Source organism: Impatiens glandulifera, chromosome 7 (assembly GCF_907164915.1).
Source record: "Impatiens glandulifera chromosome 7, dImpGla2.1, whole genome shotgun sequence".
Taxonomy (NCBI): domain Eukaryota; kingdom Viridiplantae; phylum Streptophyta; class Magnoliopsida; order Ericales; family Balsaminaceae; genus Impatiens; species Impatiens glandulifera.
In genome coordinates, this window is record NC_061868.1 from 4,063,144 (window position 1) to 4,080,960 (window position 17,817).

General features: G+C 31.0%; 1 protein-coding gene across 1 annotated transcript; it reads right to left on the bottom strand.

The window, feature by feature from the left end:
• Positions 1-9,639: 9,639 nt before the first annotated feature.
• LOC124946203 (nucleosome assembly protein 1;4-like) lies at positions 9,640-13,373 on the bottom strand. Its single transcript, XM_047486776.1, has 11 exons — positions 13,271-13,373; positions 12,293-12,340; positions 12,110-12,201; positions 11,548-11,640; positions 10,920-11,007; positions 10,775-10,836; positions 10,513-10,691; positions 10,255-10,429; positions 10,134-10,177; positions 9,789-9,987; positions 9,640-9,645 (listed from the first exon to the last, which is right to left on the bottom strand). The coding sequence occupies exons 1-11, from the start codon at positions 13,371-13,373 to the stop codon at positions 9,640-9,642; spliced, it is 1,089 nt and encodes a 362-aa protein (XP_047342732.1).
• Between the last annotated feature and the right edge of the window lie 4,444 nt (positions 13,374-17,817).

Sequence of the window (17,817 nt, forward strand, 5' to 3'; positions counted from 1 at the left end):
TTTAATTAACAATATATAAATTATGAATGATGTTTCCTGTCTAAAATACTGAAGACTGGTCCGATTCGATGTGTAATGATTACTTGAAGATATGATATACCGTACGAAATTTTTCAGTAATCAATTATAAATAAAAATTAAATGTGATTAACGGATAGAAATTGAAAAATGGTTTGTAGCGAAGATTTATTCGCGGCGTGTATTTTCCTCCCACATTCATTCATCATTTTGGTCTTCACATACAAGCGTTGGTGTACTTACATCAGGTGTAAAGGGTCTTCTCATGTAAGGGTTCTGTGTTTCACATGTACGTCAACTTAGAATTTATTCAAGCGAAGATTTATTCGCTTCAAATTAGTTTCTCATAATTTGCAATTTTCACTGAACACGGATATATGTTCGCTTCTTTTCATCTATAATTAGATGAATTCATGTTTTAAAAATTAAAAAAAAAAACATAATTTACAACTTTATTAAAATATAATATTTATTACTTTTTGTGATGTGACAACAATACTGCACACTGTTCCGATTTGACATGTCATGACAGGCTTAACACAGTAATCCATAGATATGAAATGATTTCTTTATAGGTTTTATACGAAAACACACTTCTTTTTTCAATGATGAAATATAATTTCAATCATTCAACCATTCCTTGGATTTAATATACAAGCGAATACATTTTCGTTCAATGTGGTCGACCTCAAATATGAATATCAAGCGAATAGTATTTCGTTTCGTAACAATGTTGTGTTTAATATAGAAACTTACAGGCGAATGATTCTTCGTTTTTAAATTCATTAGAGTATGACATGAAAGTGTCAACAATAATATGTAACTTCAAAGATTGGATGCGACATCATCTTCGTTTTCAAGGGTTTTACAGGCGAAGAAATGTCCGTTCGATTTACTGATTAGATACTGTGTAAGGAAGCGAACAACCAATCGATGGATCAATCTAAGGGGTTTACATGAACAGATCAGTTGTTTTACATTATACTTTGAATTGATCATGACATCCAAATTGCAATCAAAGAATCAAACATAACGACAATGAGTCGATTTATATCACTCCAGAATAAACTAACTACATAATGTAAAATATAACTTCAGACTATAATCAAACATAACTTCATAATATTGTTGAATACACAAAAATATTCCATAATCCGTTTACATAAGTACTGCACAGATTAACCAACAATATAGCTGTTTAACAATACAAATGAAGCTCTAGTCTGATTCATGAGAGGATGACTCGTCTATCGGTCCTGTCAGCGACACGACCTCATGTTCGATGACGGGTGGAATGTATAGCTGAATGGCTTCGTTCACAGCATTGATCCATCGGTTGGGGATGAAAACCGTCAAAGAATTTTCAATTATTGATGCGTACTCTAAGTAAAGATGGTGAGGAGTAAACATGAAGTCCTCCGGAGGATTGTGTCCATTTGAAGGTAGGGGATTCCGTAGGCCAAATTGTCTGTATATGACAGTTGTGCAGTAGGAGGTAGTTCCCTCAAGGCCCAACAAAATGATGAATGGAGAACCCCTCATCTCGTACATCATTTCAGTAAACAGATACCACGGAACAATGAACCTAATTGGGTGAATATCCGAAATAAAATTCGGAGGCACGAGTCCATTGACCCTTTGCACTTGTAGATTGGCAAAGGAAGTGTAGGGAATTGAAGGACGGGGCAACCAATGCAACTTGTCTAACAACCAGAGGTATAGAACCAAAGGTGATCCACGGCGAGAATAGTTGTTTTCCTCGGGAACAAATTCGTTAAGACCAATTAATGTCTCAGCAAGTACCAGGCTAGCCAGGTTTGGGGCGTTTCCCATCAGTGCAGGAACTACCTGCAGGATCCTTTCCGAAGGCCGTCGTCCTGCAGCCGGACATAAAAAAAATGAGCCAGAACCACAAGCATGATCAGTTTGCTTTGTGTGTGGTTGATGGTCCTCTCAGCTCCCTGGACACGCCAAATGTACTCGTCTATGTTTGTCATATTCAGAAATCCATGTTGGAGGGTAAACAAAAGAGCATCAAACATTGTACATCCATAGAAGCTGTCGCAAATGTGGACGGCCATATGAGGATCTTGATGGACAGGCAAGATCATGAGTGCAAGACTACCACACCTAAGGATTGAAGCAAAGTCCTCTAGCGTCGGGCATATGTGCATTTCCCCAATAACAAAAGAACGAGAGTCCGTATTCCATCTGCTTTGCATGTGGGCCATCAGTCCGTCGTTAACGTTTATTCGTAATAGAGGAAGAATCTCATCTACATGATAGACACTAAAAGGGACAAGGTCATCGTTGATCAGACTTAAGTATCGCTCCAGCTGTTGCTGCGATAAAACAAGCATGTCTGGGTCAATCTCTACATCCATCTTATGAGTTTTACGCTAAAGGAATGAAGGAAAGACACCGGTAGATAGAGATTTGGGAAGGAAAGAGTCAAAACAGAGAGAGAGGTGAGAGTGAGAGTGGAGTGTGAGAGTGAGAGTGAGGGTATGAGAGTGATGAAGTTGATACATCAGTAGTTGAAGTAATAAATGAGTTTTCATTCTTGAATTCACATCAATACATAACTCCGGTAGGTGCATTACATGTTGTGAAGATATCTTCGTATTATATTTTTTAGTTCATGTCAATACGAATATATATTCGTCTAGGAATTTGAAAACATATATTGAAGAAGATATCTTCGTCTCGTAGTTTCGAAATATCGACTGTACCCCAAAATAAATTAAGAAGATATATTCGTTTAGGAATTTCAAAATATATAGTGAAGAAGATATCTTCGTTTAGTAATTTGCAAACATATATTGAAGAAGATATCTTCGTCTCTGATTTTCAAAATAAGGATTGCACCAAAAAGGAACATAAAAAGATATCTTCGTTTAGGAATTTGAAAATTGATAGTTAAGAAGAGGGCCACAAGAAGACATTTCAAGATAATTCCGTTTCAAGAGGTGGTCATCATGTCAATATTACGGTTGCAAGTTTATCAGTTTCATCATGTTAAGAATATATCTTCGTTTAAGAATATTAAAAGATACAGTTAAGAAAATAACATCGTTTAGGATTTCACAAATAGGGGTACAAGAAGACATATCAAACATCAATACATTATAAGCAATTCATTATAACTCCATACATTAAGATCTGAACTGCCTTCCATACATTAAGATCTGAATTGCATTATAAGTTATAAATCAATATCAAACATCCATACATTAAAAATAGGTCAATTGACCTGTGTGAACATAAGAATTACTGTACAAGTATAATTCCGTATAACACATACAAAACCCTAATATCTTGATCTAATTGCAGTCTTTAACTTGAACCTATTGACATTGTGCTCAGACATAAGAATTCTGTATAAATATTTTATCCTCAATGTACTCAAAGCTTCGTCGGCCTTCAAAAGAACAAGAGAAAGTATAAGAACATTTAAAATTGTTAAATGTCATAGAATAACATATGGTTTAACACTCACATTATTTTCGTTGATGTCACAAGACCAACCCTTCATCGTTCCTCTATATGTTTCCATATGTCTCATTAAATATACACCACAGTCGGTCTTGTTTGTTTGGTCTTGCCAAGGCAGCTTTGGGGCCGTTATCTTGTACTTCTTAACTTTTTCTGCAAATCTTTGTATGCCTTGCCTTTCCAAGAAAGTCGAAAAACTATCGATTTGATTCCTCAACTGGACATACTTGTCCAAAATTTTCATTCTATGCGGACGACCGGAGTTGTCTAGTACATTGATTTGGGAGTCTTTAATATTCACACATACAAGAAAGAAATGTCCAGAAGTGACGACAGGTAGGAATATCTGCAAAAAGAACATAAACATTTGTTATTTTATGGCAGTCTCGTTACTTGGAATTGAGGGATATGTACATACCAGGTCAGCGAAGATGATGTCTTCTTTTGTGACATGGTAGTTTCTCATGTCTTCTTCAAGGGATTGACAAAATAAGGTCCTATCATACTGCAGATTAACCTGCAAAATAAGGGTGGAGACTCAAAGTCATGAACATTGAAGGATACATAGAACAAAACAAGAGAAGCACTTACATGTGAAATTGTTGAAAAACATATTATTCGTGGTTCATGCCTTGGCAACCTACGGCATTTGAAGTGCACAATTATGGACCAAGCGTCCACAACTTCGCTCGCAATTTCACGACCCATTTTCACTGTTTGAAATAGCTGACGGGTGATATTACTCGGTGCACCTTCGTACAGAACGTCCCTGCAAAATACATTCATTTACAAGACCATAACTAACTAATTTCATATTTGAAATTCCGAAAAGCATGAGAGGTAACTTACATTGGAGGCAGGTCTTCATCAAACACAAAATCGGTTAATCTCTGTTCCTTGTTGGTTATGTTGTGGTCCAACATATCTGCAACCTGTTGCATGTAGGGGGATCGAAGGTGCACAGGAATTTTCGTGATCTTCCTCTTAGGATATTCTCTAATGTTGATGCATCCCCCCCATCACCTTCATCTTCATCTTCAGAAGATTCAACGGCATTAGAAGCCTCAACCTTTTCCTTGCCTTTAACCTGATCATTTGGTGCAACAGACTGAGCTTTGGGTTCCGCAACATGTTCCTTCCCTTCACCCTGATCATTTGGTTCAACATGCTGCGCTTTGGGTTCCTCAACCGGTTCCTTCCCTTCACCCTGATCATCGTCTTCAACAGTGGGTGTCTTCACTTGGGGTACCTCATCCGGTTCCTTGACTTCGCCCTCATGATCAGTTGGTTCAACACGGGGTGAGTCATCTTTGTTGGGAAGAACTGCATCCTCAGGTTCGTCCGGTTGAAAAGGGGGTGACTTGGCTTGAATGGGCTGAAATGCAGCCTGTACATCTTCCTGTTCAACAAGGAGTGATTCATCGTCAATGTCATGACCTACATCCTCAACATCTTTCGGTTGAACAGGGAGTGACTGATCTTCATTGTGCAGAACTGCATCATCGAGATCATTCGGTTCCACGTGATCTGAACGATTTTCTTGATGGGGCATAACTGCATCCTCTAAATCATTCTGTTCAACCCGTGTTGTTGGATTGTCTGCATGGTCCTCCAATGCAGTCTCACATGTGTAATCAACCCGGGGACTATTGACTTTCAAGCCCGCACACTGTAAAGTATCCCCAAGTGCCTCCCTTGTAGGATCTTCCACACCTACATGAACCGGACCATCGATCACCACCTTCAAGTGTTTCATGAACTCTTCAGACTCTCTGAGGTTCAGGAAACCGGCCTCAAAAAAGGGCTTCGGATCGATGTTGCGTTTCTCCAACTCCCCTGATAGGTAATTCAGCTGTTGGGCTGTATCTTTAAAAGTTTGCAGGATTTTGGATGTCAACATCTGTACATTATGAAAAACAGATTTCATTAATCTTGAAAACAGGATAATAAAGAACAATGGGAGTCAATTTATTGTTTCCACATACCTCATTATCGTCTTCTTTTACTTCAACCGAGTCAATTGGATTCTCGGGTTGTCTAACTGCTAGGCGCGCCCTTGCCCTGCCCAGCCCAAAACCACCGGCACGAACTTCTAAGTTGGTAAACTCTAACACGGTGACGTCATCCCAACAAGAGATAATTGGAAATTTTCTTTCGTAGGGGATACGTTCACCTTCCACAAAAACACCATCTAGGTAGCAAATCTGGAGTAAAGGAGTGGGAAACATGTTAGAAAATATTACATATCTATAAATCATATATAAGAGAGGCAACAATACTTACCGATAAAAGGGTTATAGGTCCATCGAAATATGGATTTTTATCTTTACTTGCTTTTTCTTTCTAACTTCTTACACTGTCAACCAATCGTTGTAGTGTAAAGTGGCACCAGTTCAGTTCCTTTATGTTATCAACCTCCATTAAGGATTTGAGAATTTTGAACCTGAAATGAAAAAAATACATTTGTCAGTATTCACAAATACAATTAGATATATAATAGGTTTGAATACATGTTTACCTGGCTCGTGAATTTTGAACAGGACATAAAAAACTTGAGACAACAAAGACAACGAAGTCTATTTTGAAATCGTTGTCTGCACTTGTGTTACTTAATATCTTGGGGATCATAGAAAGTGTTTCGGGAGCTTTTGAGTCTTCCCCGGTCCATCTGGTCTTCCAATCCCTCAAGAAATTAAAATAATCAGGGTCCTTAGTCTTGTCCAACCCAACGGACTCGACTACGTTCATTGCCCCTCTAGGGAGGTTCATCACGAGCTGTACGAGATCTTCATCGATACGGATCTCATCACCGTTGGACAATACCAGAGAACTCTTATCCGGGTCAAAACATTGGATTACGTGTCTGGAAAAATGAGCCAGGCACTTGGAGACGCCCATTGTAAGAAGAGAACCAAACCCGATTTCCTTCACGGCTTCCCTCTGTTCTACGCTCAATTTAGGAATGAGTTGAGCGAGGCCATGAGGTGATGATCTGGTTAGAAATGTCAGTTTACGTTTCTTGATGGTTTTGGTTTTTTGGAGAGATGGGGGAAACTCTTCATCGAATGGGGTAGTAGACGGAGAAATATTAGTGGTTTCTGGGGGTGGTTCTGGTAACTCTTCATCGACTGTTGGAGTGGAGGTAGGAATAACATTGGGTTTTTTTTTAGGGGGAAAAGGTGGTGGTAAAATCTCATCAGTACCTGCAGCAACATTAGTAGCTTCGACAGCAACTGTGGAAACTGATTCAGCAGTCGATGACGACTTAGTATTCGTCTTCGGATTTCTCTTCCTCTTCCTTTCATATGTAAAGGTATTAAACCTCGAAGTCATTAATTTTGGTGGGATAGCATAAATCAATATTATACGAAATAAATTGAATAAACATGTGTAAAATTAGTATAAACACAATAAGATTAACATACCTCTCTGGTTTATTGCTGGGATTGACGTTGGATGCCGGAGTGGGGGCAGTTTCGTTTTCGTTTATGCTCCTACAAACTTGCAAGACGACCTCTCGGGAGTCGATGGGATGATCCACTTCCATGTTGTTGCCTTGGTTACCCGACATGTTCAGAAGAAATCCTTGTAGTATAAACGAAATATCTAGGGTTTCGACGTTCAGTGTTTGGATTATCGCCGGGAGATAGAGAGAGAAGAATATGAACAGTTGCTTATGAAAATGAAATTGAGGGAGAGTCGGCTTGTAGCGGGAAATTGAAATTATATCAACTAGTCATGGAAGCGAATAAATATTCGTTCGATATCGTAACTTCTTAAAAAAATAATAAAAATAAATTGAAAATAAAAACTATTCATCGAAGCGAAGATTTATTCGCGGAATGTAAATGCACGGGTAAGTGAATTTACATGACAGGCAAGTTGGCTTCTCATTGGAGGGGAGGTGGTTTTACATGAACGTCAGGCTAAAAATATTTGAAAAGAAGAAATCTTCGCTTTCAATCGTCTACTCGAAAAACAAAATTAAAGCGAATATTTGGTCGTTTACTGATTGTCATTTCAAATTAATTGAATTAATTAACATTTATTAATAAACGGAAATAAAAAAAAAATAATAATAAAATAGACAAGGAATTGAGGCGAAGATTTGTTCGGTTGCTGCATGTCATCTTCAATTAATTGAATTAATATTTAATAAATGGAAATATAAAATCCATGTCATTTTGGTCTTCACATAGACGGGTAATTATCTTTCCATGGCAGGCAGGCGGTCTTCTCATGGGTGGGTTGGGGGGTTTACATGAGGTTTTAATTAAAATTAATTGAAGCAAATATATCTTCGCTCCAGAGAGTCTCGAGGCAAAAAAAATTAAATACAAAAGTTAAATAAAAATTCCTAGAAAAAAAATGAATGAATTTATTGAAACGAATATTATATCGCTGCATGTATTTTTTAATAAATGAAATTAATATTTAATAAACGTAAATATAATATCCCTGTCATTTTGGTCTTTACATAGATGTGTAAGTGTATTTTCATGAACGGCAGACGGTCTTCTCATGGGTGGGTATGGGGGGTTTACATGAGGTTAAGGGCAACGGGCGTGTAGATCTTCGCTCCCATCGCATCTCACCATTCCCTCTGACACGGTGCCCTGAGCGAAGATATCTTATTTGGGTATCATATGATTATTATATTATTTCTTGGCGTTAACAGGCGCTTCCGTTAACGGCGTCTGGTGTGAACCCGGGCCGAAACCCGGATTCCGGATTCTCCCTCCCTCCGTCTCCTCCCCAGATTGATTTATTATTAAAATAATAATGCTGCAATATGATTGGTCCGCCACAGGGGAACACGGCAATCGGTAGCAGAAGATCTGAACTGCTTTTTCAACTGTTACAATAATCATACTTGAGTTCAATAATTGTAATCTTTTGTTTCAATAATATTAAGAGTTTATCAATTTCATAATATCAACAACTTTACCATTCACATGTCATAAATTTTTTTAAAATCAATACCCCCAATTTGATCTCTTCATCTTATATTAATCTAAATTGGTGTAATATTTTTTTATTCTACATAATATTTGTTTGTTTTAAAAGAAAAAATTAAATTACTTTTTTATTATTTCATTTTTTTTTTTAAAAATAATTAATTATGGTCTTGTATTTGTTACATGGTGATCATGTGATATAAATTTATAAACAAAAAGAAAAAGTAAAAAACAAAAACAAAACAAATTAGTTATCTTTTAATTTTTGTTTTTCTTTAGTCTAATTTCTTCACATAAAAATTAGATTAGTCATTGGTATAACAAAGACCACACTCACTAATATTAACTATTCATTTTTTAAGTGTATCACTCAAAATACCATAAGAATAACAATATTAAAAATATCATATTTTACACTAAATAAAATTTCATAACTTATCATATTGATACCATATGTTACTAGTTTGTTTTAAATATATAATAATTTTTAACATTAAAAACTTATCTCTTTTCTTTTTGTTGAATATCAAGTTTCATTTGTATTTGGACATCCCAAATTCCAACTAACAAGTTTATATTGCCCAATTTAAAAATGTCCAAGATCTGAAGTTGGATAAAAAATATTTTATTTTAATTTATTTGTTTTTAAATATTTTATTAGAATATTTATATGAAATAATGTTTTTGATACATATTTTAATAATGTATATATTAATAAATTTAATAACATTTATTCGTTCAAACTCAACTCCATTATAGTTTCAGGTATTTTCAAACAATTTATTTAAAAAATGGTTAGTATAGATGACGAAAAAGTAGGAATATGGGGAACAAGGAAATAAATCAAACTAGAATCAAATTATTCAACAAAAAAAATGTGTTTTTTGGAGAGGATAGAATCATACCAAACAATGTTAAAAAAACCAGAAAATAATATATATAGGACTATGGCTCATATAGTCATATGTTCTTAGTGACTTCATAAACAAAAAATAGCAAACCAATATAGACTCTCAAGTCTCAAACAACAAAAAAAATGAAACAAAAAGAACCAAAACAGATCAAAACAAAAACAAAGATTTCGCGAAAGATTAACGAGTTCCGTTCAAGTCTACCATTGCTTGCATTTCGGGTGGACACCTACCCAAACTTGTATTTGTATGATGTTTCACTTCTGCAATTTATGTTCAATAGAAAATTAATAATCTTAGATATCAAATGATACTCCAATTTTCAAATTATTCACACAATAAGGGTATAATTAGATGTTGGAAGAAATTTAATAGGCCATACAATTCATATATACATAATTCTCACCTTATTCTCCCCCATGGCCTCTTCTTCTTCATCATTATCATCTTTGTCGTCATCTTCATCTTCGTCGTCATCATCATCATGATCATGAACACGATCATCCTCATCCTCATCACTATTAAAATCAAACTCAACATCCTGCTCAGCCTCTCCAGTAAACCATGATACTGCATGAGGAATAATCTTATCGCGGATGATTAAACTGCAACAATTTCATGTTATTAATTCTGAAAAATAATAATTGAAAACATATTGCAGTCCAAAATGGATAAGATATTAGCAAAATCAACAATCTACTTCCAAGTCACTTCAATAATGAAATAATAATAACACAATTATATAACTCACCCAACATCATAGTCTAATTCCATTTGGTAATGAATTTCTTCAGCCTGTAAATTTAAAGACTTTAGGTGACAATTAACCTACTAATACATTTTTATTCATAATAATGTCTCCATCAACTTACCTTTTCCATATCAAGACTCTGCAAATCAGGAAACTGAGGAGGATTGAAGAACTTAAAGAAACTCTGACAGTTCTTTGTTTTCACTGTTAATGGTTTTTCATTTGATCCTTTCTTCGGCTTTCTTTTAACTATCTTCTGTGTCAAACATTTTCCTGGAAACCATTCGATCTCCGTCCTGTAAACAAAGGTAACATTGCTCGAGTTATATTGAAAGAAGATTCATGACTCTAAATGAAAGTAATATGTTAAAATTTATACCCAATAGTCTTTCCCATCATTGGTTTATCACCAATCTGATAAGTTTTTGTTAGAACTTCATTCTTAAAGAAAGGATTAGTATCAAAGAAGAACTCAAGCTTGAAATCATTGGGATCATCCATCATACACAACTTAATGTCTTTAAGATAGTTGAGAGCTTCTTCATCGCGCACTTTTATCTACATAAAAATAAAAAATAAAACTCATCTAGAGTTGGCAAGAACATATATAGTAGAAAATGCAGATAAATAGCTTTTTATACCTCTTCAGACAACAAATCATGTGTTTTCATTGATATGGACCAAAAATTTGGCACACCTTTCTCTGCAAAAAAATGTATATATCAATTGAGTTTATTCCCTAAAGGAAGTTAGTGTAATTTTTTATTCATGATACATAGAAATCACCTTCTGTCTCTTTATCTCCTTTTTGATCCACTGTTGCCTCATTTTTTACACCATCAACTTCAGTAACTCCATTCACAATATCATACCTCTAAAAGAATCACATTCACATATGAGGCATTGCCACTAAAAGTTGATAAATTTCATTATAAACACATTTTGTTTTATCAAATTTATCATTCGAATGTTGATAGAGATGAGATAATGTTATGAAATATAACTTAGTTAAATATAATTTCATAAATTTATTAATGTTATCTCGTTCGAATCCAGACCCATATCCAAATCAAGGTTATTCTATATAGCTAGAGTCATTGTTTATGCATCTATTTTATTAAAATTAAATTATGTAGATAATTTTAACGAATGTGAATGAAAATGAGAAAGTAATAATAAATCTAAGTGTAAGTTTTGGACATGTGTTGGAGAACAAGGTACACTAGCTTTACTTTTTTCCCTCTCGATTCCATCGAGACTTTCTCATTTGAACTTGTTTTTGAATCAATAAAAAATTCACTTTTTACCTTATTGCTGCGAACATTAACTAGTACTAGTATTCTAATATTGAAAATTGCATAAAATGACATAACATGTTGTAGCTTATGTTTCATAATTGCATAACATCAAATACCTTTGCGTAAAGTGGTTCATAAAGCTTCTGGTATTTGAGTTCTAAGGCGGCTTTTTCCTCGTCAAACTTTGCCTCCAATTCATTATGTTGTGTCTAAAAATGAAAAAAATATTTTTTTAAAGGAGTTGTTGTAATTGAATTGTCAAATTAATATATTATATGTTAAAATGAAACAATCACATCATTTATAACATGAATAATGAAATAGTGAGATCCAAAGGAAAGAAAAACACATTTATAAATAAAATACAACATATCATAACAAAGACAAAAATAATTTATAAGCAAAAGTTCAACAATAAAAGAAGGTTGAAATGTAACACTACTGTACAACAGTCATAGTCACTCTTATTAAAAATCAAACTAATTGAGAACATAAAATCTTATATTAACTGATTCTAGTTTATTATTAAAACATTTTTATTACTATACAAGAACATAAAATATTAGACTACCTAGTTAGACAAGCTAATATTATATATTAAATAACAAAAAAAAGTTTATGCAAAATGTTCCACTTTGATACATAATTTTAAGAAGTAGTAATTGATTGAGTGTCAACCTGTAGCTCTATGAGAAATTCAACACGCTTTCGAACCATCGGGGTCAATGACTCGAGAATCTCAGATTTCTGACCATCAAAATATTGAAGTTAATTTGTTATGCCAAATCATTTATCAAGACAAATTATAGCATTCAAGAATTCCAAATAAACAAAACAATTTTCTCATGTTGTGAAGAGTACTCACCTTTAAGGCACTAACAAGATTTACTCGATCATTTTCATTAAGAGCTACAAACAATTATAGATGAAAGGATCAATGAAAAAAAATAAAAATTAGAACAGATAAAGAAAGATAGAGAGATTAGTACTAAATATGTATATAGTTATTAGATAAACTCAATAAATATTTTAGATCAATATTATTATTTTTAGTGAATAAGAATAAGAAAAATGTTGTTCAAAGCAAAAGAAACCCTCAAATATTCTATAATTTCTCTAATAAATTTGTTGCTTGTTGGACCTAATATTAGAGGTTCTTATTACTCTTTGAGATTTTCGGTTAATTGTAGTAAGGATTGGAGATTCAAACAAGTGATTGTGTCGATCAATATCACAATTGACTTTGTTTTTTGGATCCTCCATTCTACGAGAAGGTTTGCATTGTGTCACGGAGGAGCCCCTTGAAGATCACGGTGATCATGTAGAGGACATGACAATTGTCGTCTCACCTTTGACTGAGGAGGTTTCCATCTCACAAGAGGATGTCGGGTATTATGGTTGTTATTAAGGATACCTTGTTGGCGATGAAGTGCAAGATGTTTTTGACAATCCACGTTGTAAAAAATAGTTTATCCGAAACAACTAGGGAAATCAATATTTAGATCCATCTAGATGTTTGTGTGTCTTGCATGTTGTTATTATTATTTTTATGTTGTTGATGTTTTTGGCGGATTACATTATTAACTTATGATCACTTAGTTTATAACTCATACTAAACTGAATTTTTTTTATTAGTTTTCATTATTTTGTTATGTTCTTCGCAAAATAACAAATTAATAAAATGGTTATATCATTCAAAACAATTATTAGTTAAGATTATGATTTCATTCCTAATCTAATTATACTGGAATTAGGAACCTAAAATAACTATTGATTTTGTCTTCTTATTCATGTATATCCAATAGAGAAAATTAAAGTAAGAACTAGATTGTAGTGTACCAGCTAGAGCGACTTGAAGAGAAGCACCGAGATCGGATGTATCCATGATTTCTTTTTGGTTGTCTTCGGATGTATCCATGATATCTTTTTGGTTGTCACCCATTGCTTTTGGGATCGTATAGGACCTAAAACTAGTTATGAATAGAGAGAACAAAGGCCAACCGGATTAGGATTTTTATGTGAGGATCAAAGAAAAAAGTCAAACAATCAGTTCTCTTTTCTCTTGCCGAACTTGAGATATTATATAAGTTGTCGATTGTTGGTATTACAATCAATATAGAAATTAGTCCCAAAATATTTGCATTCAAAATACTTTGTAACTTGTGTTCAATTTACGTTTCTTCTTCAAATGTTGTCAATTTTTATTTGAGATTTCATAAATAACTTTTTTTAGCTTTTGGTAGAGCAATTTGAACTTGGCCAAAAAAAAAAATTCATTTGTGAAAACAAACTTTATAATTATATTATATTTATCAAAGAAATATATTTTTTCCATCATGTAAAAGGGAATTATTTTTTTTATACGAAATGGAAATAAATTTGATAATAATAAAATTTCAATTTCCAAATATCATAACTGATCAGGTTTAATACCATCTTTAGATTTATAAATAAAATAAATAAAACTACTATAACCATTTTAAATTTCTATTAATAATGAAAATATTAATTAGATTAATCTATGTTTCTATAAACAGTTTCTTACCACATCTTCATGTATATATATAATGAATAAATTCCAAAGAATATCAACAAATTAATCACCAAGATTCCATAACACAACCAAATACAATATTTTACAAAATATATTGGTTCTATAGTAACAATAGATCAAATAAAAATTAAAGTACAATTAAAGATGGACTTAATAAGTACTGATTAAAAACATTGAATTCAAATAAAATGGTCAAACCCCCAATAAAATTGTCCAAATCCAAGCAAAATCTAAACAGCAACAAGAAAAATATATGCAATTAATTAGTTACATATACAAAATTTGTTAAATATCAAAATTTATTTAGTAAAAAATCAAAATTGATCTGGTTTGTGAGAAGAAGTTGATTAAAAATTTGTTTTTAGTTTTATTTAAAAAATCACTTTTTTATTCACTTCTCAATTAAAAAAGTTTAATCTAATTGTACATATTTCACATTTCATATTAAATGAAAATAAAATTACTTTCACTTTTCATTTTGACAATTTTCAAGAGTGATTATAATTAATTTGTAACTAAATATTAGTTTTTAAATAATTTCTATATATAATTAACATACTATTCTCAGAAGATTTGTAAACAATTTAAATTTGAAGATTTTCACAATATTCATAATATTAAAAAATAGAAAGGTTAAAGAAGTGCCGAGAAGCTAGGCCTTGTTTGGGTTTTCCAAATTAATAAAGGTAGTTAGTATTTTTCTTTTATTATATGGTATATGTTGGTAAAATGTGAGTTTTATTAAGTAAAAATACTTGATATATATATATATATATAATGAATATTTTTTTTTTGAAAAGACGAGATATTTTAATACTTTATTTGATAATACAATAATATTATTGACGATGAAATGTACAATGGATGATCAGTTATTTAAGATTAAACAAAACTCAAATCGAATCGAATAAGAATTTTTAATTGATTAAAAACGTACTCAAAATATTTTTGAAACTATAATATACTATGATAACAAAGAAATGTAAGAATTAAAATTTAATAAACATATTATATTTCAAAATATGATTGATTTTAATAATTATAAATATATATTATATATAAAATAAAATTATTAATTATATTAAAATTTAAAATAAAATCATAATTTCAAATATTTTATTATTTATTATTTTAGATAAAATTATTAATTAGTGAAAATGTAAATATATATGTTAAAAAAGTAATTTTTTAAGATCAATTGGTATAGTTGTATGTGGTTGTCTTCTTCCTATACCTTGTGTCCAAAACAAAATGAAAGAAGATTTTGATGTGCTTTGGTATTTGGCTTGATTACATTATTTATTTATTTTGATTGAGAAATGAAAAATGTAAAATTGACTTATGATCTATTGGTTCAAATGTGTGGGTACTTTTTCAAAATTAAATTTAAAAACAACTTTTTTTTTTAGAAAACAACTAAGTGTCACAATATAAATTAGTTTCAGAAAGAAAAAAAATGATAAATAACAAGGTACCAAGTACCAACAGGGATAGAACATCTCAAAGAGTTGGATCATTGTTAGGGTCTAATATGCCTCAAATATTCATGTGAAATATAGAGAGACTTGATCGAGATTTTTTGAAAATTGAGCATATTCACTACATTGAAGTGGTTGACATTTAGAAGCCCAAACCTTTTTAAGTGTGTCTATGACATAGCTCGATTTTTGTTAGAGGGCTTTAGACCTTTGGTATCATAGGACATATTCGATCCCTTAAACTACTCCGATGAGTTTCTTGAGATTTTCCTATCCATTTATTTATGTAGTTAAATACAAAAATGAACCCGTTCATAGCAAAATGGAAGTTTTTTAATTTTTAGCTTTTTTTATATATCTTCAACTGAGAAGTATTCTTGTAGTTTTTAGCTTTGCCTTAATGTGTACCTGTTCTTTATATACTTTATTTTGGCCAATTTGAAAATATATTGAATATGGGTATGAGTTTGGTTGAAAAATATCAACAAAAAATTATAAATTTATTTAAGAAAATAGAATTTACTTTGTAAAACACTTTTATTAGGTTCAATTGTTACTTATTTGCTATAACAATTTTTATTTTAATTTTTTCAAAAATCAAAATCGATAATGTTGGTTAAAATATGTTTGATAAAAAAAATACAATAGTTTGAACTAAAAATTTATCAAAATTTTATTTTTTTTATCTAACTCAATCACATTTTATACCAAATAAAAATAAAATTATTCATATTTTTTATTTTGATAATTTTTTAAAGTGACTGTGATTGTAATAGTAACAAAAAAAAAAATACTAATTTTCAAATAATCTTAGATGTGAGCCTCAAACAATAATGAGATCCTAGATCCATCAAATTTTCATTGTAATAGAGGTCTCCTTCCATCATCTAGTCTAGGTCTTTAAGAATCCCAAAATAGATAATGCCACAAAAAAAACACACATGAACATTTAAAAAGAATGAGAAGCACATTGTAATTTTAGGACAAATATGACATATCATATCCTGGCTATCATACATGGTGATATATATATTATTGTATTATTAAGTACGTACAACAAATATATATATATATATATAGTAGGTAAATGAGAAGAAATTATCTTATCTAAAATTGTTTGAGACTAAAGTTGTTTTTAATTTGTTCAATACAAAATTATTAGAACTAATATTTTATTTGGAGACCCTCTTACATGTATATTTTCTTTCATTTGTATAATTTTTTATTATTTTGATTATATATATATATAATTAATTATCATTCTATAAAATATTTTTTAACATTGCTTACCAACTCATGGATAAAAACAATTTTCCCTATCGCTTACTATCACTTAAAATATTTGATAGACATTCTTTCGACATTATTTTATTCGATTTTTTTGACTTGTTGTATTCCTTACTTATCGTTTTGAAACTTGAATAAGTTTTCGTTTTTGGAGTCGCTCTAACTTTTTTTGTTATATGATTTAATATTTAAATTTTGATTTAGTTGTTTTAATTTTATAAATGTTATTTTGTATTATTTGTTAATTAATTTTTAATATTTAATTTAATGAGAATTTATTATTTATAAAAAAAATTAAATTTAGATTTTTTAATTAAGTTAATTAACCATTTTTCTAAGAATGAGCCTCATATTTATGTAAAAAAAATCATTCTATTAAAATATTTGAGTCCACCTCCTAGTAAAGGAATAAAAAAACAGGGACGTACAAAGTATCGACATTTTCAGTCTTTTTTCAAAGATGTTCTAATTCAAAATAAGATAGAATGAGGTGACATTGGAGTAAGTTACCATTAACATCGAAGAAGAACTTGAAGACTTTAATAGGAGTGAACTCAATGATTTTTTTATTACTTTTATTACGTTGTTATGCTATTTACATTTTATCGTAATATTTAATAAAATTAAAAATTAAGAAGGAATACTAATAACTTAATCTAAATATTTAATGATGTAAATATCTAATAAAAAAAAAGTTGAATTAACTAAATAAAAAATATTAAATTAATTTTATAATATCTAAAACTAATATATCAACTAATACCTAAAGACTATTATATTTTTATATATTAATTGATAAAGAAATTTAAAATGATTGATGTGTAATTCTGTGAATTAAAATTTTTAAAAATTCTTTCAATCAACTCAACAAATAAATGACACATTATTTTTACAAAATAATTTGACAAAAAAAAACCTTGTGGATAAAAATATAATATGAGAGACAATTTTCAATTTTTTTTTCAAATTATTTTAGTCCCTTATTATATATATATATATATATATATATATATATATATATATATATATATATATATATATATATATATATATATATATATATATAT